Source organism: Saccopteryx bilineata, chromosome 2, assembly GCF_036850765.1.
Source record: "Saccopteryx bilineata isolate mSacBil1 chromosome 2, mSacBil1_pri_phased_curated, whole genome shotgun sequence".
In the NCBI taxonomy this organism is placed as follows: domain Eukaryota; kingdom Metazoa; phylum Chordata; class Mammalia; order Chiroptera; family Emballonuridae; genus Saccopteryx; species Saccopteryx bilineata.
The window spans coordinates 394,015,234-394,038,537 of record NC_089491.1 but is presented as its reverse complement, the minus strand read 5'-3'; the positions used below and the strand labels follow the sequence as shown (position 1 = coordinate 394,038,537).

The window sequence follows — 23,304 nt, the reverse complement described above, 5'->3', positions numbered from 1 at the left end:
CATTTTTAGAAAGGAGAGAAAGAGAGGACAGAGACAGAGAGAGAGAAGGGGGAGGAGCAGGAAGCATCAACTCCCATATGTGCCTTGACCAGGCAAACCCAGGGTTTTGAACCGGCAACCTCAGCATTTCCAGGTCGACGCTTTATCCACTGCGCCACCACAGGTCAGGCCCAAGACAGTTACTCTTGACGCAGTCAAACACATTTTAGGTGATTTTAATCCAGATCCAGGTAATAAGTGGTTCAATTTGTTATTTACAAAAGCAAAATAGCCTGTAATCCACCACACTGACAAAAGGAAGATTTTGATGAACTGTTTTTTCTTTCCCGAGGACAAGTCTGTGTGAGCTGAGGTGGCAATGAGGCAGCCCTCCAGCAAGACCAATCAGAGCAGGAGAACTTGAGTTTGGATAAGGGGTCCAAGCCAGCCTTCTGCCCATTTTCACTGTTTTTATTTATTTAGTTAGTTTTTAAATTCATTTTGAGAGAAAGAGGAGAGAGAGAGAGAGAGAGAGAATGAAAGAGAGAAGTGGGGAGGAGCAGGAAGCATCAACTCCCATATGTGCCTTGACTGGGCAAGCCCAGGGTTTCAAACTAGTGACCTCAGTGTTCCAAGTCGACGTTTTATCCACTGCGCCCACCCCAGGTCAGGAATAGCTTTTATTTATTTATTTATTTATTTATTTATTTTTTTACAGAGGCAGAGATAGACAGGGACAGACAGACAGGAACGGAGAGAGACGAGAAGCATCAATCATCAGTTTCTCGTTGCGCATTGCGACTTCTTAGTTGTTCATTGATTGCTTTCTCACATGTGCCTTGACCGTGGGCCTTCAGCAGACCAAGTAACCCCCTGCTGGAGCCAGCGACCTTGGGTCCAAGCTGGTGAGCTCTTTGCTCAAGCCAGATGAGCCCGCGCTCAAGCTGGCGACCTCGGGGTCTCGAACCTGGGTCCTTCCGCATCCCAGTCCGAAGCTCTATCCACTGCGCCACCACCTGGTCAGGCGCAATTTTATTTTTTTTTAAAGGCAATTGATATCAAGGTTAGATCCAAATCTTTCAAAACTTTCTAAAATCTATTTCTGTTCAAAATGAATGCTTTAAAAAAATTTTCAGATGGAAAGAGAAGTGACACAGAAGACACATCAATGTTCAAATAATTTAAAACAAAAAGGTAAATTTAATGCAATAACATTAATGTGAGGATAAATAAATCCACAACAGCCTTCAAAGTTTGATATTTTTCCTTTGCAGAGAGAATGGTTTTCTGAAAGCACGCAGGACTGAAGAAGTCAAAACAAAATGTAATTTCCTAATGTCCAGGTGAAACAGTCTTGGTCCTCCCTGCTGCCTCCTCACACTTACTACTGGCACGGCGACAGTTTCTCTCGCTGAAATCACGATGGCCGTGTGTTTCAAGAGTAACTGGATGGCTTGTTTCCAGAATCGTCCTCCTGTGACCCCATGCTCTGGGAGGGAAGAAAGGGAGGCAGTCGTTCATGTTGGCCCTTGTCAAATCAAGTTTCCCACCAGCCCCAACTCAGCATGTCGGGCCCCCAAGAGGACAGCCACACGGTGTCTTTGTCTTCCAGGACCCCCTATGCGTACTTCCAGTCTGCAGTGTGAAAACGCTCTCAGCAGTCTCTCTGTGAACTCAATGACAAAGGTTTTCAAGAAATCTGGCAACTAAATATTTAAACTGAAATCAGGGTCACACTCCTCATGTGGGCACACACCCCTCCTTTACCATCCAGCTCACTTCTAGTTATGAAGGGGGCCCTAATCCCTCACCTTTTGCACAAACTGGGGGTTCACTGTGATCTCCTGGTCCATGGCCTTCAGCCGCTCATCCAGCTCTATGCACTTCAGCATCTGTGTGACAGGTGTGGTCAAAGGTGGTTAGTTAGTGGGTTTAGGTCAACTTTGAACCTAGACTATTAATATAGGTGCTACAGGTTCACAACTCCTTGACCTGAAACTCCTGGGCTAGACAGGGTTTGGAGTCAGAATTTTTGAATTCAGAAAGTTCATCGAGAACAAGTGCTGAATGTGACCTACACCCTTGTAGGCTCCAGGGCAGCACCAGCACCCCGTCCTCAAACACATCATCACCTGCAGTGAAACGCCCCGGCCGGACAGCCGGGCTGGTCAGAGCACCGCCCGCTATGCAGAGGGTGCCGGTTTGATCGGCAGTCGGGGCATATACAGAGACAGACCAATGTTTCTGTCTCTCTCTCTCAAATCAGTAAAATAAAATAAAAACACTCACAGTAAGTAGGATAAATAAAGACTATAAATCATTTCAGGTTACTTTTGCCATCAAATGAGTTACCAAAAACACTTCTAGCTTTCAGGGGTTTTTTCCGATTTTGAATTGCAAAAGAGGGATTGTGGAAGTATGCACTGCTTCTGTGTTTGTGAGATTTAATGTTTTGTTCATTTTCCTAATCAGAGGTAAGAAGCACAGTCCACTCATCATCCCAGCTCGGATCACAGGTCAGAGTGGCACTCGGAGCAACACGGCCTAGGGGACGCAGGGGACGCTGCTCTCGGCCCATGGCCGCTGCCCGGTCAGGGTGTACGGGCGGCCCCACTCCTGACAGAGAAGTTTTCTGACCTCGCGACCTGGAACTCTGAAAAAGTGAGACTACACTGTAGGTGACGTTTGGGTGTGGGTAAAATTATACTTGTTGTGAGAACCTTCGGGTGTTTTAGGAGGTAAAGTGACTTTGGTGAGCTGGGGGGGGGCTCTAATCCCCCATTTACTTACGACCAACAATCCTGAAGAGTTCTTTTTTTTTTAATCCTGGAGCATAGGAATAGGAACAGTACTTCAAACAGAGCATGTCAAACGTTTAAGAAAACACACAACTCGGGCACTCATTGTATACCTCCTGGTCAATGTTGTGCAGCATGGCCGGGTTGTTGTATTTTTCAGGGTTATCATGGAAACTGACCATACCATCCTTCTGATTAATACTTGCAAAAATTTCACCGTCTTCTATCTAGCAAAAAAATACAAAAATCAGGAAAGCAGTTAAGACTTCAACACTAAGTGAATTTATAGTGATTCAGTATAATGAGGAGAAAGCACAGAAACCAGGAAATCCATAATCAGTACATGTATTTTAAGTACCTACTGTTTTTTGTTTTTTGTTTTGTTTGTTTTTTTACAGAGACAGAGAGAGTCAGAGAGAGGGATAGACAGGGACAGACAGGAACGGAGAGATGAGAAGCATCAATCATTAGTTTTTCGTTGCGCATTGCGACACATTAGTTGTTCATTGTTTGCTTTCTCATATGTACCTTGACCGCGGGCCTTCAACAAACCGAGGAACCCCTCGCTGGAGCCAGCGACCTTGAGTCCAAGCTGGTGAGCTTTGCTCAAACCAGATGAGCCACGCTCAAGCTGGCGACCTCAGGGTCTCGAACCTGGGTCCTCCGCATCCCAGTCCGACGCTCTATCCACTGCGCCACCGCCTGGTCAGGCAAGCACCTACTGTTTATTCAACAGTATTTACTGGTATCTAGCCTGTTCCAGATGCTACAGGGCACAAAATTGACACTCATAAAATCTGTGCCCTTACATTGTTTATTTGTAAAAGTCACACAATGCAAATCAACAATTTGAAAGTCAACAATTCAGTGCCACAGTACAATACACTTGCAACATGTAACCTCCACTCCTATCTAGTTCCAGAACACGCCCCTCATCCCCGAAGGAGACCCTGCCCCTGCTAGTCCCCGCCCCCCTCCGGCCCTCTCTGCTCCGTGCCTGGGCCTACTCCGGACATTTCTGTACGTGGAATCGCACGTCTTTTGTGTCTGGTTTCCCTTAGCACAATGCTTCCAAGCTGCCCTTGCATCTTTAACATTAATTTCATCATATATAATTTACATTGCCCTTGCATTTTAAAAACTGAACCCCTAACACATTTTTGTTTCACTCCAGTAAAAATTATTTTCTGGTCCTTCAAGAAAGCTTTTCTGCCGGACCTGTGGTGGTGCAGTGGATAAAGCGTTGACCTGGAAATGCTGAGGTCGCCGGTTCAAAACCCTGGGCTTGCCTGGTCAAGGCACATATGGGAGTTGATGCTTCCTGCTCCTCCCCCCTTCTCTCTCTCCCCCCCCCCCTATAATGAATAAATAAAATCTTTAAAAAAATAAAATTAAAAAAAAAAAAAAAAAGCTTTTCTGTCAATGTTGAATCCAGATAGTTTCAAGGTCTATGTCCCTTACTTGCAACAATGACGGGTGATTGATTTGATTTATCCCAATCCATGAAGTTAAACAGTAAGAGGCCAATACTAGTCCCACACAGGTACTGACTGTTACTCCTACCAAACCGCTCCGCAGGGTGACGCAATGTGTCTCTGTTTCTGAGCTCCTTGAACTGCCTCCTCCGTTCTAACCTTGGAAGGGACGGCTGCTGTTTAATGATACAGCAACCAGCCCAACACGTAGTAGTCAGAATGCACAATTCTCCACGAGCAGAGAGCGGACTCTTCACACAGTGAGCGCATATACGCAAACCTAGGTTCGCCACAGCAGAACTTTCTGTAACAACTGGACCTAGAAGGAGCCCAATGCCCAGCCAATCGGAGCGGAGAGGTGTCCTCATGCAGCGGAGCCCTGAAAAGGAACACGTCACAACTGCAAGCAACCTCGTGTGTAACTGCCAGGAGGCTGAGCAAAAAAGCCGGATCCCCACAAGTATATAATGTATGTTTCACTTCATATTTGATATAAAGCTCAAAAACAAACAACTAAACCAGGATGTCAGACATCAGGACGAGAACGACCTTTCTGGCCGGGAGCAGGGCTGGAGGTAGCACGGGCTGTTTCTGGGGTCCCAGCAATGCTCTGACTCGCGCTCGAGGTGTGGGCTGTGCGTGTCTTCACTGTGTGAAAAAGCATTTAGCTACACACTGCGGAGTGCCTTCCTCTATGTGGCTACACTGTAATAAACGTTCATGTAAAAGAACACCTAACATACAATCTGAATAGGTCTGTATCAATTAAAGAGATTGGATCAATTAATAACCTTCCAAGAAAAAAAGTACCAGTTTTAGAAATGTTCACTGGTGAATTCTACCAAACAAATAAGGAGGAAATTATGCCAATTTCTACAATCTCCTTCAGAGAACAGAAGCAAAGGGAATACTTACCAACTCATTCTGTGAGGCCAGCATTGCCCTAATACCAAAGCCAGACTAAGACACCACAAGAAAACTATACAATTATCTCTCATAAACACAGATACAAAAATATAAGCAAACTCAACAATATATAAAGAGAATGATACACCAAAACCAAGTTGGATTTATCCCAGGTGTGTAAGGATTTATCCCAGGTGTGTAAGGCCGGTTAAACATCTGAGAATCAATGAATGTAACTCATCATGTCAGCAGGCTAAAAAAGATCGTGATCAAATTACATAAGCAGAAAAAGCATTTCATAACATCCAATATCCACTTGTGATTAAACTCAGTAAACGAGAGAGACGGGAACTTCCTCAACTTGGTGAAGAATAACCCCAGAAAACCTGGACCTGCTATCTTGTGGGGAAGGACTCTAAGCTCCCCCACAAAAGCCAGGAACTGGGCATCACACCACTCCTTCTCAGCACTGTACTGGAAGTTCTAGCTGATACAATAAGATGAGAAAATTAAAAAGGACACAGATTGTGAACAAAAGAAACTGTCTTTGCTCACAGATGCTGTGACTATCTATCTACACAGAACATCTGAAAGTACCACCAGAAACCACAGGTGTGACTCTGATGCTCCCACTCTCTCTTCCTTTTTCATATTTTCCATAATGAACACCTGCTACTCTACAAAGACAAAACCCACTCATATGTTTTTTAAAAATGAAAACACACTCACCATGTGTAGGACATATTTTTCTGCCTCCTGTGGTCCAGATAATTGCACACGGCTTGCCATATCTTGTAACGATAGCGTTAAAAAGGTCTGAAAATCAGAAGTAGAATTAATTTTATAGGTGGAAACAAATGAGAAAAGAATTTTATTAAATGTGTTGAGTTCTAGTAAATCACTGAAAGTTTGCTTTCCATTACTGCACAATGATTTTTTGTTGTGGAGATGACTTGAAACTGATGAACGCAGCGGCTTCAGTCATCAGTTTTCTAGAGTAATGACTTCTATAAATGTGTCCTACACAAACTTTCCTCTATGCCTGAAATATTTGTGCAAGGTTACTCACTGCAGCACTTTCTGTGGCAGCAAAAGATTGGAACCAACTAAATGTCCATCAGCAGAGGCTAATGTTGCCAGGAAAGAGGTTTAAGACAACACAGAACACAAAAGGGGCACAGAGTAGCATGAAGAGTATGACCCCAATGGTACCTAAGGTGGAGTGTCTACATATGCACCTCGACAGGAGACAGAGAGGAGGAATCTGGAACACTGTCCACCAAAATTAGCCTGAAGCAGACTTGAGCTCCATGGATAGCCCTTTGTCCCCAGGGCCGTCCAGGCGGCTATGCTATGGGACACAGCTCCTGTCACCGACACTGACACAGTCCACCTGTTGGAACTTTTTAAGAAGTTTTTATTTTCTGACTTTTGAACAAGAGACGTAACTGGCTGGGAAATCCTTTGATTCTTCCCTTCTATTTTTCTGGCAGGACTTAATGCCAAAACTTGGTCAGCCACCATCAAAGATTTAACCTTCTGACTAGTCACGACCTTTAATGACACTATTCAGCATAGTCTCAGTGACATGGAGGACATAGGCCTCCTCCATGTCGCCTGGGCAGTGCTTATCAGCCCAATGGATGTCAATCACCAGGAGTCCACACACGTAAGACCAAGCCACTGCCCCAGCCCCTGACTGGCCACCGTAAAGCTTTTCCTTTGGTCAAATTCATGTTCTGGATTTATCTGATCCAAACCGGAATACGGTCCTTTCCTCTACAGACTTCTCAAAGTACACACTATCAACTTACTCCTCAGTGAACTGTGGCTGACTGTTTCATAAGATAGTTAACTGACGGTTTTTGTAGGGATGCCCACGTACTAGATTTCTTTTTTCTGAGAGAGGAGAGAGAGAGAGAGAGGAAAGAGAGAGGTGAGAGAGAACTGCTCTTAATCTCCTATTCCTTGCACTATATGCCTTCCTAGCTCACATGAGATGTCATTTTATACTTCTCTATAACAAAAAACATCAGGTTTTTATTTTGAAAACAAAAATTATACAACTGACTTACCTTCTACAGTTCAACCGCAAGTAGCTCATTCAATTCTGGCCTACATGGTAATTAATTACCGTCAGAGCAGCACCAAGCTCAAACGCGCCAGCACAGCCTGAGGGGTCCCGAGCTGGCCCCTGGGCCCCACCTGCCCACCCAGCCGTCTCCCTCTCTCGGGCTGCCTTTCTCTGCTCCCAAAGTAGCTGTACCTCCTACCTCTCTTCCCCTCCACCTGCTCCTCTTCTCAGATACCCTGCTCTGGCCCTGGAAGACCAACAGGCATCAACAGAAACCTCCCTGAGAGACCGGTGGAGACAGTGCTTAGTAGAGAATGCTGAGCACTGAGCACTGAGCACTGAGCACTGAGCACCAAGCACCGGGACGGAACGCAGGAGGGAGGGGCCCAGGGAACCGGGAGGAGGCAGGCAGGGAGGGCCGCCTTGTCTCACCTTGGTCAGCCTCTGAATATTCTTCTTGTAGAGAGAGGACAAGCACTGCTTCACCAGCCCCATGTTGTTGTCCCGGGTGAAGGTCTCGCTGTGCTTATTCACCAGGTTGCGGAGTTCTGAGGGGTTGTTGGTCGAATAAACTTGTGCTAACTCATGGTACGCATTGCTAAGTGGCTGAGGGGTTAAAGGGCGGAAAATCAGATGAAAACGTTGAAGGATAAAATTCGTACAGGAAGCAAAAGAAAACATGGCGCTGTGTTCTGAGCAAGTACACTCACTACCCTTGTGGTTCCCTAACAGATAGAGCTGTGTAACTCATCCAACAGACAGCTAGTTTGTGAGACCACAGAGAAATTCACTGTGGAGCAATTACAGCTGGAAACAAGCCGACACAGAGCCAGTCGCCCACAGCAGGTGAAAGGGCGCTGCCCTGGGTCAGGACACGGGCGCGTCTGTCTCGTTCTGCTAGAGGCTCGGCTTTTCTCCTGTCAGGAAGAGAGAACTTCCAGGATTCTTACCTCTCTCTCTCTCTCTCTCTCTCTCTCTCTCTCTCTCTCTCACACACACACACATACCCCTCCCAGGTGCACGGGGACAGTCTGCTCGCTGCCTTTGATAAAAAGTAAGACAGGAACAGAGGACTAACAATGGTGGAGGGCCTGCTAGGAGCCTGAGCTGCTTTAGGCATTTTATTTTACACTCATTATCCTTTATTTTAAATACTAAGAAGTTTGGAGCGGTCATAAGCACGGGTACAGCCTGGATTCAATCCTGTATTCCCACTCTTTTTTTTTTTTTTTTTTTTTTTACAGAGACAGAGAGAGTCAGAGAGAGGGATAGACAGACAGGAACGAAGAGATGAGAAGCATCAATCATTAGTTTTTCGTTGCGTGTTGCAACTTCTTAGTTGTTCATTGATTGCTTTCTCACATGTGCCTTGACCGCGGGCCTTCAGCAGACCGAGTAACCCCTTGCTGGAGCCAGCGACCCTGAGTCCAAGCTGGTGAGCTTTTTTGCTCAAGCCAGGTTAGCCCGCACTCAAGCTGGTGACCTTGGGGTCTCGAACCTGGGTCCTTCCACATCCCAGTCTGACGCTCTATCCACTGCGCCACCACATGGTCAGGCTGTACTCCCACTCTTGAAGTTGTGTTCTCTTCACCATTTATGATGTCACTGCAAATAAACTACTGGTGCTTGGGAATTATGCCCCTTTATAAAAGCATTCCTTCTAAAACAGGGCCACCTGAGGGACCCGCGGGAGTTCCCCAGAAGGACCTGAGAACGGCCACCCTCACCCACCCTGCCGGTCACTCCTCCAGGGCTCGCTCCTGCCCGCCCCCCCCCCCCCCCCGCACCCCGCCTGTGACCAGGAAGCCTTGAGGCCTGAGAACCACGGCATGGCTCTTCGGTGAAGGACATTTGGGTATCTTCAACAAGACATCATAAAAATGTTCTCATCAGGAATATTTTCAGCTTGATACCCTATTATTTGAGTTTTGTACAGGGACAGACAGGGTAACATTTTTACTGAAATAACTGTGACCTTGTCATCTTTTGGCTTGTCCCATTTTTTTTTAAAACCATGAGCATATTTTCAAAAATAGTTTATTTATTTATTCATTTTTTAGAGAGGAGAGAGAGAGGGAGAGAGACAGAGAGGGAGAGAGAGACAGAGAGAGAGAAGGGGGGAGGAGCTGGAAGCATCAACTCCCTATGTGCCTTGACCAGGCAAGCCCAGGGTTTCGAACCGGCGACCTCAGCATTTCCAGGTCGACGCTTTATCCACTGCGCCACCACAGGTCGGGCAAAAAATAGTTTACTTTTTAATGTGGTCCCAAAACTGGGTTTTCAATGCAAGCACAGCTCAGGGGCGAACCTGTGGACTTCACACGGGAGCTCTGGTAAGATTTCCCAACACACGGCTTACCGAGGGTTCAATAAAGTCAGCACTACTTTGTCAATAAGTGTTTCCACTAAATGTAATGAAGAATTTTTAAAAATCAGCCCCTACTGGAGCTAACACATCTGCAGCTGTAAACACCCAGAGCAAAAGTCTGAAACACACTCCTGAGAAACACTGTTCCTATCGGGTGATCAGGACGTGTACGGACAGGAGTGACCTTACAGATTCTCCCAGACTGCGGCCCCAGACTCCCACAGACACGTCACAAGTGTCTGCTAATCTGAAGCTGCTGAGAGAGCTAAATCACTATAAAACAAAATTATAAAATGATGTATCAATATACTTTAAAAAGTCAGTTTTAAAAAAAACTCACCTTAATGAATCTACCCACAATTTGAGATGTGTATTTTGGTAGCTGTTGTACTTTTCCGAGTAATATCAAAGACACTAGAATATACTTTTTATACGACTCCAACATGATGTGGCTGACCGCCATGGCAGGGGTGGTTATGGCCTGAGCGAGACAAGAATGTGGAACGTGAAGGCCGCTCACAGCACAGCAGGAAAGAGCAATCAACTGCATGTATCGCTTTAACTAAAACTCAATACCTACATTAATTCTACTTTTTAAGTAACATCTTTATTGAAATACAATTCATACACCATAAGTTTTTCCCTTTTAAAATATACGATTTAGTGGTGTTGGTGTATCTGCCACGCTGTACGACCATCACCATTACCTGCCCCCCACAAAAGACATCCCTGCCCAGTGGCAGTCACTCCTCCTCCCTCCCCACAGCACCATTACCTGCCCCCCACAAAAGACACCCCTGCCCATTGGCAGTCACTCCTCCTCCCTCCCCACAGCACCATTACCTGCCCCCCACAAAAGATACCCCTGGCCCTGGCCGGTTGGCTCAGCGGTAGAGCGTCGGCCTAGCGTGCGGAGGACCCAGGTTCGATTCCCGGCCAGGGCACACAGGAGAGGCGCCCATTTGCTTCTCCACCCCTCCGCCGCGCTTTCCTCTCTGTCTCTCTTTTCCCCTCCCGCAGTCAAGGCTCCATTGGAGCAAGGATGGCCCGGGCGCTGGGGATGGCTCTGTGGCCTCTGCCTCAGGCGCTAGAGTGGCTCTGGTCGCCAACCTGGCGACGCCCCGGAGGGGCAGAGCATCGCCCCCTGGTGGGCAGAGCGTTGCCCCATGGTGGGCGTGCCGGGTGGATCCCGGTCGGGCGCATGCGGGAGTCTGTCTGTCTCTCCCTGTTTCCAGCTTCAGAAAAATGAAAAAAAAAAAAAAAAAAAAAAGACACCCCTGCCCATTGGCAGTCACTCCTCCTCCCTCCCCTCAGCACCAGGCAACCGCTGTTCTGTGTCACCTCTCTATGGGTCTGCCTGTCCTGACATTTCACAGCAAAGGCATCATAAGTATGTGGCCTTTTGTAACTGGATTCTTATCTTAGTATGTTTTGAAGGTTCATCCGTGTAATAACATTGGTACCTTATCCCATTTCCAGTTGGATAAGTTAGCTGTCATGGTCAAGAGATGTACAGAACTTAACCCAAATCAGACAAAGCCCAGATTAGACCCCACTCATCAGTGCTCTTCCCTCTAATGCTACTGCCCTTCAACTTAAGGAACAGATTACTCCTCTTTACATGATCAGAAAGAAAGTCTTTGAAGGGACCGCCCCCTGAAACTCAAGAGAACTGGAATCAATCCATTCCAGTTGTGCACTTCTTCAATCACACAAGTTTAAAACGACCTCAGGAGCATTTATGCATGCATTCATTCATTTTATTCAGTAAGAGGGGAGGCAGAGAGACAGACTCCCGCACGTGGCCTGACCTGGATCCACCCGGCATGCCCACCAGAGGCCAATGCTCTGCCCATCTGGGGCGTTGCTCTGTTGGTCTGCAACCGAGCTCTTCTTAGCACCTGAGGCAGAGGCCATGGAGCCATCCTCAGCTCCTGGGGCCAACTCGCTCCAATAGAGCCACGGTTGCAGGAGGAGGAGAAGGAGGAAAGAGGGAGGGGGAGAGAGAAAGAGAGAAGCGAAGGGGAAGAGGTGAAGAAGCAGATGGGCGCTTCTTAAAATGACCTCAGGAGCATTTAAATATGAGATTACCTGTTCATAAAAGTAGAGCGCTCTTTCAAAGTTCTTCAGCCCAGTATAGATCATCCCTCCATAATAATAGTAACATAAAAAGTGCTTTGCGTCATAGGCTCCATTCTCTTTACAAATGTCCATCATGTCCACGTCAAGATATGGAAGGGCAGGCTTAAAGCATTTTGCCAGCAAACAAAGCTGTGAAAAAAAAATTGTGCTGAATCATCATTTTAATTGCATTTTGGCAAGCTCTAGCAGGAGCAAATTCATAGATTCCAAAAGTTCAAGAAAATATTGTTTCACATTTTTACACTTAACTTACTAATTAAAGTGATCTACTTGTCGCCTGACCGGGCAGTGGCTCAGTGGATAGAGCGACGGACTGGGATGCGGAGGACTCAGGTTCGAGACCCCGAGGTTGCCAGCTTGAGCGCAGGCTCATCTAGTTTGAGCAAAGCTTGGACCCAAGGTCGCTGGCTCGAGCAAGGGGTTACTCGGTCTGCTGAAGGCCCGCGGTCAAGACACATATGAGAAAGCAATCAATGAACAACTAAGGTGTCGCAACAAAAAACTGATGATTGATGCTTCTCATCTCTCTGTGTTCCTGTCTGTCCCTATCTATCCCTCTCTCTGTCTCTGTAAAAAGAAAAAAAAAGAATAAAAAAAGATCTACATGTCAACATATTACTCCTTCTTCTTAAGCATTCAGAGTAAAACAGCAGTTTTTCATAAAAGATGAACCAACCAGGAGATGAGCGCCCCCACAGATGGACTAAGGGGAAGGGAGGAGGAGAAGAAGGTCACTTCTCCTGTGTGCCCTGACTGAGAATCTAACCTGGACGTCCGCATGTTGGGCCAACACTCTATCCACTGAGCCTGCCAGCCAGGGCCTCAATGAGAAATATTTTAAGGTGTAAAATGTTACTTGTATTTATTCTCAGATTCCCAGATTCCTTAAAAAGAAAAGAAGTTGAGATTTTTTTTTAATGCCACAAGTGTTAAAATCACTCTGTTCTACTCCCACCACAAGACCACTAGCTGAGCACCATTCCAGTTTGTATCCAGTAGCTGCTGAAAACTCCCTTGCTGCAGAACAGCTGTGTCTATCCATTTCAACTGCTAGAACATAGCCATCTCCATCAAACCACCTGCATTTATTAATCAGATGTCGAGCAAACTGACAGCCAGCCCCCCACCTGACTTGGTCTGGGACACTCCTGGGCAGCTCACCTGGCAGAGATCGGCGTGTATGGAAGTCAGCTGGTTCGTATTCATCTGCATCTTATCAATAGCTTGCTTAAGGACGCCAATTCCTCTCAGGGGCTGTCAGAAACGACATCTCTTTCAGATAAGGTCTCAAAGATGACAGCACATTGGATCTTATGTTGTCACTTACAAATAAAAAATAACACTAATTGATAGGTTCCTTTAAATAACAACCTGAGGTTTCCATATTCTCTCAGGGCGGTCCCAAATAAGTCAGAAAATTTCCTTAAGCTGTTTCTTGTGACATTCTGAGCAATTCAACACCACCGTTTTAAATCATAAAGCTTTTTTTTTTAAATGAAGATAAAAGCAATATCACTTTCTCAACAGTTCATTATGCTTACATCTGCACAAACGAAGCATTTCGCAATCACTCACACTAGATGTGAGCCTCCGCTCTGGTCAACTTAGCTGTGTTCAAGGGTGCTGGCACTGTCCCCCAGGGCAGTCATTTCCCAGTCACTCACACTAGATGTGAGCCTCTGCTGCAGTCCACTGAGCTGTGTTCAAGGGTGCTGGCACTGTCCCCCAGGCAGTCATTTCCCAGTCACTCACTAGATGTGAGTCTCTCTACTGCAGTCCACTGAGCTGTGTTCAAGGGTGCTGGCACTGTCCCCCAGGGCAGTCATTTCCCAGTCACTCAGTAGATGTGAGTCTCTCTGCTGCAGTCCACTGAGCTGTGTTCAAGGGTGCTGGCACTGTCCCCCAGGGCAGTCATTTCCCAGTCACTCACACTAGATGTGAGCCTCTGCTGCAGTCCACTGAGCTGTGTTCAAGGGTGCTGGCACTGTCCCCCAGGCAGTCATTTCCCAGTCACTCACTAGATGTGAGCCTCTGCTGCCGTCCACTGAGCTGTGTTCAAGGGTGCTGGCACTGTCCCCCAGGGCAGTCTAGGCACATCTGCAAATGCTCTCCAACAACACCATCTCTCACCTGATAATAAATTACTACTGAAACTGATACCACAAGTTATAAATAGACTATTCCTGCCTTGATTATAAATAATGAGACTGAGTTTCAAGTGAGGTATGGTTTCTGGACAGATGTGATTCTAAAATAGCTGAATAACATTTTTTTTTCTAGTAAAAACTTGTGGGTGTATTTTTCTTAACCATCTCTTTCAAACCACAATTTATTCAGAACTCCTACAAAATACCAACTGGTTCTGTTTTCAGTCTCCTTGAAACCACAAGTTCAATTTCAAATCAAAAAGGAACACTCAAACTGTAATCTGTGTCAGTATCACAAAAGTTAAAGAAAACCAAAGAACTGTCCCAGATTAAAAGAAACAAAAGTTGTGTGACAATGTAACACAACCCAGGAACTGAGGTTTTCTTTTGTTATAAAGTAATTATCAAACCTTGCGATCTGAATAAGGTTAGTGCATTTGTTAAAGGATGTTCATCACCTGACATTGATCTCTGTATTATGGTTACGTAAGAGAACGTCCTATTTTTTAGGGCACACTCACTGGACTATTTCGGATAAGGGGCATCATATCTGTAGCTGACCTTCTAAAGGCTCAGGAAAAAAGAGAGAGAAAAGACTGAGCAACTGAGGTGACATGTTCCTATCTGCAGAGTCTGAACAGAGGGTAAATGGGAATTGTTCATATTATCCTTGCAACTCCTTGTAAAGCTAAAATTATGTCATAATTAAAAGTTTAAAAAGTTTTAACAAACAAAAATCAAGCATATGACAAGATAAGGACACTAGAATGGTAGTTCCAAAAACAGCCGCCTCCCTGAGGCGCCCCTCCTCCCCGCGTCGGGGCCCTCACCCGCGCGGGACTGGCTTCCGCGCAGCAGACGCCTGGGTACTCGGAAGCGACTACACGTATCTCAGTCTAGGGTGCTCACTCCTAACCTGGAACCTTAACAGATCAGTTCATTGTGTAAGTTAGATAAGTATTATAACAGAACTATAAATACTTGAACAAATTGCTTACCTGTTTTCTTTCCATAAGGGCATTTGTTAGCTGATGGCAAAGCCCAGCAACTAGATACAATAACAAAATATTAAAAACCTAAATAACTAGACAGGCGAAATACATTCAATGGGAAAGAAAAACATTATTCGGCTTACAAGTGTCTGTTGCATATCGAATGTGCTCCCCGTTACAGGTGCTGATAAAGAGCTGAACCTGTGAGAACAGTGTCTCGAAGTCAGGGACACTGGGCATGGAGAACTTCACAAACCTGCAATAAAGAAAAAAGATCATTCATCCTGATACTTCACAGGGTGAACGCTAGAAGCAACTGAGGCCAGAGTCCATCCCACTCCAACATGCTGTGAATTAAATAAGTCACAGCAGTTTTATAAATTAAGAAACAGAGTCTATGAGATTCTCCTGGCCTGGTTTTGTGCACAATCAAGACACAACATAGACACAGAAGGAGTTAAGAAAAACATGCTTCCAGCTTTCAAGAAAGAAAATTCTGTTAAATGAGGCCAAATATCAGGTCATCCTGATACTAACTTTTAAAAGAACATTTTTTAAATATTTTCCTTTTGAGCTCCAATGTGGTCAGGGCTATTTACTCAATTTAAAAGTCAGCTGGTGCTCCTCCCGCTCTGAACGGGATGAGAACCGGCAGGAGGGTGTGGCAGTTGTCCAAAGCGGCCCAGGACTCAGCGGTGCTGCGGCCCGGCCCGTCGGGGAGAAAACACTGTCTGAGGGGCAGGGTAAGAACTGGAGGTGCTGAGGGGAGGAGGGCTCAGGTGGTCCGTCCTCAGCCACCTGGTGGGTGGAGCCTTTCACCTGTCCATGATAAACACCCTGAGAGAGATCCACGTTAGATTTTGGGGAAGAAATCATCTAGTCACCTAGGCATTGCTACAAGTAAAACTTCAAGCTCTTCTTTTTAATTAAAAACAAACAAACAAACTGTTACTAATTTCAAGAAAAATGAAGTGGGCATTTTGCCTGATCCCAGTTTCTCCTACATCTTCCAATTTGCACTTCCATCCATCCAGTATTATACAACTTAGTAGCACCGTGCAGCTCTAATTGCACATTCTGATATCAAGTGTATCTGAGATCGCATGTGGGCTTCACAGGAAGTCAGTAAGGCACTGTGACTTCCATTTCATAAATAAAAATATGAAGCTTAGGGCCCCACACCTCATCGTGAAGAACATAACACAAACCCAGGGTGCTCAGAAGCGAGCTCAGACTCTCCCAGGTTTCCTCCTCCTCACAGACAATGGAAAACACCCGAGAGCTTCAAATGCTTCCATGTATATTATATCTCACTTGATCTATCTATATATATACAGGGGTGGGCAAAAGTAGGTTAAAAATAATAAATACAGCCTGACCAGGCGGTGGCGCAGTGGATAGAGCGTCGGACTGGGATGCGGAGGACCCAGGTTCGAGACCCCAAGGTCACCAGCTTGAGCACAGGCTCATCTGGTTTGAGCAAAAGCTCACCAGCTTGGACCCAAGGTCGCTGGCTCGAGCAAGGAGTTACTCGGTCTGCTGTGGCCCCACAGTCAAGGCACATATGAGAAAGCAATCAATGAACAACTAAGGTGTCGCAACAAAAAACTAATGATTAATGCTGTTCATCTCTCTCTGTTCCTGTCTGTCTGTCCCTGTCTATCCCTCTCTCTGACTCTCACTGTCTCTGTAAAAAAAAAACACGATAAATAATACAAGAATAAACTCGTTCACTACTCACAACTGTACACCTGCCTCTGCCCACTCCTGTACGTACATGTGAACGTACATGTATAAAACACGTATGCTATCTGTTCTTGTAATCAGTAAACAGAGATAGAAATCTTTACCAGGCTGCAATGTTCAGTCAAGTTTCTGCAACGGCAAAAATGTTTTATATTGGCCCTGTCCCACATAGCAGCTACCAGAGTAACTACACACAGCTACTGAGTACTTGAAGTGTGGCTAGTGCAACTGAGGAACTGAATCTTTAACTTTTTAAAACTATGTTGCATTTAAATAGCCACGTATGGCTAGTTACTACTGCATTGCAGAGTAAAGCTTCAGACCCTTTGATTCTGACAAAGTTTCTCCTCTAAACTCTATTCTTGACCTCTGTCTTTGTCTCAGGAATCCCAGTGTGAGGAAAGCCAGACACTTGCTTTTAGGTCTTCTCAGTTTATTTATATTATTACAACTTTCATGACAATCACAATATCCCAATTTTAATACTACAACATCAAAGAAAATAATTCTACTGTCAGGTACACAGAGTTACAAGGCACCTCAATTGGAATGAGGTCTATTTATTTTGGTCTCAAATAGCTTAAATTTGTTTGAATAAAATTCAAAGCAGTGTTGCTTTTGAGCACTGGTAATTTCACTCAATATATCCCACCATCCGTTTCATCACTCTTCCCTATCTTTTTTTTTTTTTTTTTTTTTAGCAACAGAGAGAGAAAGAGGGACAGACAAGGACGGACAGACAGGAAGGGAGAGAAATGAGAAGCATCAATTCTTCATTGAGGCACCTTAGTTGTTCATTGATTGCTTTCTCATATGTGCCTTGATGGGAAGGGGGGAGACTCCAGCTGAGCCAGTGACCCCTTGCTCAAGCCAGTGACCATGGGGTCATGTCTATGATCCCACGCTCAAGCCAGTGACCTCGGGTTTTCAAACCTGAGTCCTCAGTGTCACAGGCCAATGCTCTATCCACTGCACCACCTCCTGGTCAGGCACGCTCTTCCCTATTTTATTTCCAAGTTAGAAAATGTGGACAATCCGATGGACTACATAAATAAAAGTATGCAGCTAAATACAAACTATAGTGTCCACAACTGAGATGGCCATTCGTTTTTTAAAATAAATTTCAAAATCTGTATATATACAAAGTTTAAAAAATAATAAAACTGAAAAAAAATGTAATAAGCAATGATTAGCTGGGATGAGTAAAATGTCACTTCTATAACATGACTTCAGTTGTGCAAGAGCTCAGTGTTGTTTACATGGCTTACTTCTTCCTATACCAAAAAAACGAAGTCGGAAAGTGCAGCATGTTCAGTGTTAGAAAGCACAAACTATAAAAGAAGATGTCCCTTACAAAACAGCAAGGACGCCCAAGGAGTGCTCTTGTACGTCCAAAGCCCCAAGCACAGTGTCCAGATGGGATAAGTTCTTTGCAAGGAGTTCCCCACTCTTGTTGATCAGTTCACAAAGCTGAGTCATTTGCCCTGGAAAACAGGAATAACAACACTATGTCATTCAGTTAGAGCACTAACCAAACTAAGGGAAGATGAACAGACTTCACATCTCAGGGCAAGAAATACCTGAAGATGACTTCTTCTTTTTTTTTTTTTTACAGAGACAGAGATTCAAAGAGAGGGATAGATAGGGATGGACAGACAGGAACGAAGAGAGATGAGAAGCATCAATCATCAGTTTTTCATTGCTACACCCTAGCTGTTCATTGATTGCTTTCTCACATGTGCCTTGACCGGGGGCCTTCAGTAGACTGAGTAACCCCTTGCTCGAGCCAGCGACCTTGGGTCCAAGCTGGTGAGCTTTGCTCAAACCAGTTGAGCCCGCGCTCAAGCTGGCGACTTCAGGATCTCGAACCTGGGTCCTTCCACATCCCAGTCCAACGCTCTATCCACTGCGCCACCACCTGGTCAGGCTGAAGATGACTTCTTGTATCTCCTTCATTTCAGATGAGGACCAAGAAGGACCAGGGAAGTGAAGTGACCCTACCCATACCCCTCTGGCCCCTGAATGTCTCTCTTTTCCTCCACTCCCTTTTGTGGGGTAGGGACACCAGAAATATATACATACTATCACTAGCATTCCCTGTCTGTATCCAAAATGTCACCCAAGATGATTTAATTTTACTTCCTAAGTCTCTCAGCTCCACCCCTTTCTCCCGTCTTCATTCATGTTCTTTATCATTTCTTATCTAAACCACGTAATAAGTTTTGTCAATGTCCACTCCCTCCTCCCACCCAGATTCCACACACGTACCTGTGTGATCTCTTTAAAGCGCAAAATTCAATGAATTACTCCAACAGCTCTAAGAAGTCCAAATGCCTCAGCCCAGTAACTGTTCCCTGTGCCTCCCCAGCCTCATTTCCTGTCACTTCCCTTCATACACCAACTCTCTTGGCTCAAAGTTGAATCAGCATTCCCCATTCTCTCCTCTTGATGCCACTACACCTGTTGTTCTCCACGCTGTGTTCCCCTTCACTCTCCCCACATCGTCCACTACCTGACTCCTACTTTGCTCGACAGCCCACCTGGGTCTTCCCAGGACCCTCACCTACACCCGCTTCCCACGGCTCAGCTGGCTGAGTATCTGTCCTCTCTGTGTCCTCTGTGCACCACCTGGGATGTGATAAGGTAAATCAACTTAAACTCAGGCAGAGAGGGTCTCATTTCTCTATCTTCATAATCAATAAACAAACAGCTTATTGAATCTCCTATGATCCATTTGTCTTTCCCTTATACCACAATGCTCTAACAACTAAAGTATAGAATCTAATTAGGCCCAAGTTGGTACTCTGAAGTAGACCTACCAATTTGGATAGGTTACTCTAATAACAGACACCATCCCTGCCCACACTCTGTACTCTCAGATCCCACTCGCTGTCCTTCTGGTGGGGCAGAGGGGTACACGTAAGTCCTCAGGCATCAAACTCTTAAAATTTTTCCTTCAGTAATTCTCGTTTAAATTTTTTCCCTTCTTTTCCAAGTGAGAGGAGGGGAGATAGACAGATTCCCGCATGCACCCTGACCGGGATCCACCTGGCAAACCCTGTCTGGCGCCAAGCTCTGCCCATCTGGGGCCATGCTCACAACTGAGCTATTTTTAGCGCTTGAGGCAGAGGCTCCATGGAGCTATCCTCAGCTTTGAATCGAGCCATGGCTGCAGGAGGGGAAGAGAGACAGAGAGAGAGAGAGAGAGACAGAGAGAAGGGGGAAAGGGAGGGGATGAAAAACAGATCATAGCTTCTCCTGTGCACCCTGACCAGGAATTGAACCCGGGAGATCCACACACCAGGCCAGCACACTACCACTGAGCCAACTGGCTAGGACCTCTCTTTTACATTTTGAACTTCAAGCTACCCATACCAACTACAATATTTCTGTTTGGTAGCTGAGTGATTTTTTCCTTATTAAAAAACACTGAAGCCTGACCAGTGGTGGTGCAGTGGATAAAGCCTTGACCTGGAACACTGAGGTTGCTGGTTCAAAGCCCCAAGTTCGCAGGCTCTGAGAGCGAGCTTCTCAATACGTGGTCGCCAACTGGAGCCCAAAGGTCGCTGGCCTGAGCAAGGGGACACTGGCTTGGCCCTAGTCAAGGCAAGTATAAGAAGCAATCAACGTTTTCACAAAAGTGAAAGCAACTGCAAGTTGATGCTTCTCACTCTCTCCTCCCTCTCTTGGAAGCAATTACGATACAACTGAAAGCAGATACATGTTGATATTTCTCACTCTCTCCCTTCCTGTTTCTCACTCTTTCTCTCAAAAAATTAATATAATGCTTAAAATCCAAGTGATTGTAGCTAGGAACTTTGATAATTTAACTTCTGGAACTTCTATACCATAATACTTTTAAAATTGGTAACTTCGCCTGACCTGTGGTGGCGCAGTGGATAAAGCGTCGACCTGGAAATGCTGAGGTCGCCGGTTCGAAACCCTGGGCTTGCCTGGTCAAGGCACATATGGGAGTTGATGCTTCCAGCTCCTCCCCCCTCTCTCTCTCCTCTCTCTCTCTCTCTCCCTCTCTCTCTTCTCTCTAAAAATGAATAAATAAAATAAAATAAAATAAAAAAGAATCTAAAAAAAAAAAAAAAAAAAATTGGTAACTTCCACCAAAAATAAAAAGGAAACACTCCATTATTATCACATATATGACAAAATAAGAATAAAAAATCTATGATCTTATTAGGCACCATTTTTCAAGACAGTAATACAAGTTGAACGGGGAAACACCAACTCACTATCGTTTTATCTCACTGGCAGGTATGAAATATGTATCTCTCAGCTAAATAACCTGTCCCCGCCTGACGTGGGGTGGCACAATGGATAAAGTGTAACCTAGAACGCTGAGGTCGCCGGTTCAAAACCCTGGGCTTGCCTGGTCAAGGCACATACAAGAGTTGATGCTTCCTGTTCCTCCCCCTTTCTCTCTCTCTTTCTCTCCTCTCTAAAATGAATAAATAAAATCTAAATAAATAAATAGCCTGCCCCCCTTTAGTAGTTGCTTCTCTTATGTGCCTTGAACAGGCAAGCCCCAGGTTTTGAACTTGCAACCTCAGCATTCCAGGTCAACACTTTATCCACTGTGCCACCACAGGTCAGGCAATCTGCCCCCCCTTTAAACCCACTACTCTAAATACATTTATAATGACTTGAAACACCCAGAAATAAGCATTTCAGTCCATTTCCCCCCCTGCAATTAAGTAATGAATGCTGAGTTGAGACTTAAAAAGAGGGTCACTATGAAATCATGAAAGTTGACTACTGCTGGACCAAGGAGAGAGCCAAAGCAAGTTTAGTGTCACAGGGCACATTTCAAAGGAGCCCAACCAGAGGTCTGGCCAGTGAAACTGCCTCTAATCAGGGAAAGCTGGAAATGATGATATCCCCTTCCCATAAGGGCCATGTTAGGAAATTCTGAGTAAGAGCCATGAAACTAGACACTCGTAAACATTTACTATGCTATGAATGTGAGGCACAGCATCACAGACTCCGCCTGGGAGTCTGTTTCTAAAGCCGTGCCTTGCACTAGAGCAAGTACACAGATGTTTCCAATAAGTGATCCCCCTCTCAACAGCCCCAGTGCCATTTGGTAAATGAGAAAACTGACTCTGGGAAATTAAGCGGCTTACACATAAAATGACTGAGACAGGATTCCAACTCAAATCTTCTAAGCACAGTATGTCCCAGAAAATAGAACCTAAGTGTTCGGACCATGAATGAATAAATGCATGGTCTCTTCATTCATATGGACAGAAAGCCCATGCCCTACCTATGAACTTAACCGCTATCAAAAAGAAGGGAGCCTGACCAGGCGGTGGCGCAGTGAATAGAGCGTCGGACTGGGATGCGGAAGGACCCAGGTTCGAGACCCCGAGGTTGCCAGCTTGAGCACGGGCTCATCTGGCTTGAGCCAAAAAAAAGCTCACCAGCTTGGACCCAAGGTCGCTGGCTCGAGCAAGGGGTTACTAGGTCTGCTGAAGGCCTGCAGTCAAGGCACATATGAGAAAGCAATCAATGAACAACTAAGGTGTCCCAACGAAAAACTGATGATTGATGCTTCTCATCTCTCTCCACTCCTGTCTGTCTGTCCCTATCTATCCCTCTCTCTGTCCCTGTAAAAATAAATAAATAAATAAATAAATAAAAAATTAAAAAAAAAAAAAAGGGAAACGGGAGAAGTATTTCATTACGCGAGTCTCCATACTAGACCAGTTCAGAAGCCTTACAACAGTGGGGTAGAGAATAAAGAAGCTATAAAGAGACTCGAGAATAAAGGTGACCTGTCCAAGGTCACGCAGCCCCTCCAGGTCAAGGCGGTGAACAATTCAGTGGCCGTACTTACTGCACCCTACATGACAGCCAATGTGTCAAGTGCTTTTATACGTTCGCTCTCCTTCAGTCCTAACAACTCTATGAAACATCGACTTGTTTTTATTTTACAGACGAAGAAATGGACGGTTCAAGGTGAGTGGGTACCTCGAGGGTGCCCCAGGCAGCAGCTGGGACCAGCTGGAGTGAGCGTCGGAGCCAAGGAGCCCAGAACAAAATCGTACCGGCGCCCGCCGCCGGGCCAGGAGGCGAGCGGGGGACGGGCCGGCCAGCGCACCAATCGCCGCGGGCAGGGGCGGCCGAAGAGGCCAATCAGCGCTCGCGAAGGCGTCCAACGGAAGTCCCGCCCCAAAATGTCAAACGAGTAGAAGGGGCCGACGGGGGGCAGGGCGGGGAGGAGGATCCCGGAGGCCCGGGGCGCGAAAGCGGCTGGGAGGGAGGGCGCCTCGGAGCCCGGCCGTACGAGGGGGCTGCTGAGACTCCGCCGCGCCCGGTCCCGCCCGGCCTAAGCGCCGCCGCCGCCGCGAACGCGGCCCCGGAGGGCAGGCTCGGGCGAACAAGGCGGTCCCGGCCGCTCCCGCCAGCGGCAGAGGGAGGCAGGCTGTCCCCGGGGCCTGGAGGGCCGGCCAGGGCCTCACCTTGAGCCGAGAGCTGTCGGACACTGTTTACGAACTGCTCCAGGGCAGAGGCCATGTTTCCCCTGGGTGACCCGAGGACGAGAGCCAGCTCGCGCGGGAAAAGGCGTCCACTCCGGGCGTTGGGACGCCCGCGATCCACCGGGGTCTCCGGAGCCGCAACGTCACTTCCGCCCTTCAAGCATCGCGAGATCTCACCGCCAA

The 23,304-nt window shown here is 46.1% G+C and overlaps 1 protein-coding gene across 3 annotated transcripts; it reads right to left on the bottom strand.

The window, feature by feature from the left end:
- Window positions 1–1,146: 1,146 nt before the first annotated feature.
- On the bottom strand, window positions 1,147–23,278 carry COPS3 (COP9 signalosome subunit 3). 3 transcript variants are annotated; one of them, XM_066264471.1, is made up of 12 exons: window positions 23,104–23,278; window positions 17,982–18,111; window positions 15,025–15,137; window positions 14,888–14,937; window positions 12,904–12,996; window positions 11,692–11,871; window positions 9,941–10,081; window positions 7,665–7,838; window positions 5,888–5,974; window positions 2,891–3,004; window positions 1,791–1,871; window positions 1,147–1,468 (listed from the first exon to the last, which is right to left on the bottom strand). In XM_066264471.1, the coding sequence occupies exons 1-12, from the start codon at window positions 23,156–23,158 to the stop codon at window positions 1,415–1,417; spliced, it is 1,272 nt and encodes a 423-aa protein (XP_066120568.1). In that variant the 5' UTR covers window positions 23,159–23,278; the 3' UTR covers window positions 1,147–1,414. The 3 variants fall into 3 exon arrangements, with proteins under 3 accessions (XP_066120568.1, XP_066120569.1, XP_066120570.1); XM_066264472.1 differs by lacking the exon at window positions 17,982–18,111 and having other exon boundaries at window positions 23,104–23,234; XM_066264473.1 differs by lacking the exons at window positions 15,025–15,137; window positions 17,982–18,111; window positions 23,104–23,278 and having other exon boundaries at window positions 12,904–13,064; window positions 14,888–14,925.
- Between the last annotated feature and the right edge of the window lie 26 nt (window positions 23,279–23,304).

What these genes read in the sequence shown, in the direction of transcription:
- COPS3 (XM_066264471.1), bottom strand. Translation starts at nt 23,158, where the DNA reads ATGGCCTCTGCCCTGGAGCAGTTCGTAAACAGTGTCCGACAGCTCTCG. An exon ending in CCCTTATGGAAAGAAAACAG is followed by an intron (nt 12,997 to 14,887) that starts GTAAGCAATTTG and finishes CGTTTCTGACAG; the next exon opens with CCCCTGAGAGGAATTGGCGT. An exon ending in TGCACAACATTGACCAGGAG is followed by an intron (nt 1,872 to 2,890) that starts GTATACAATGAG and finishes CCTGTCACACAG; the next exon opens with ATGCTGAAGTGCATAGAGCT.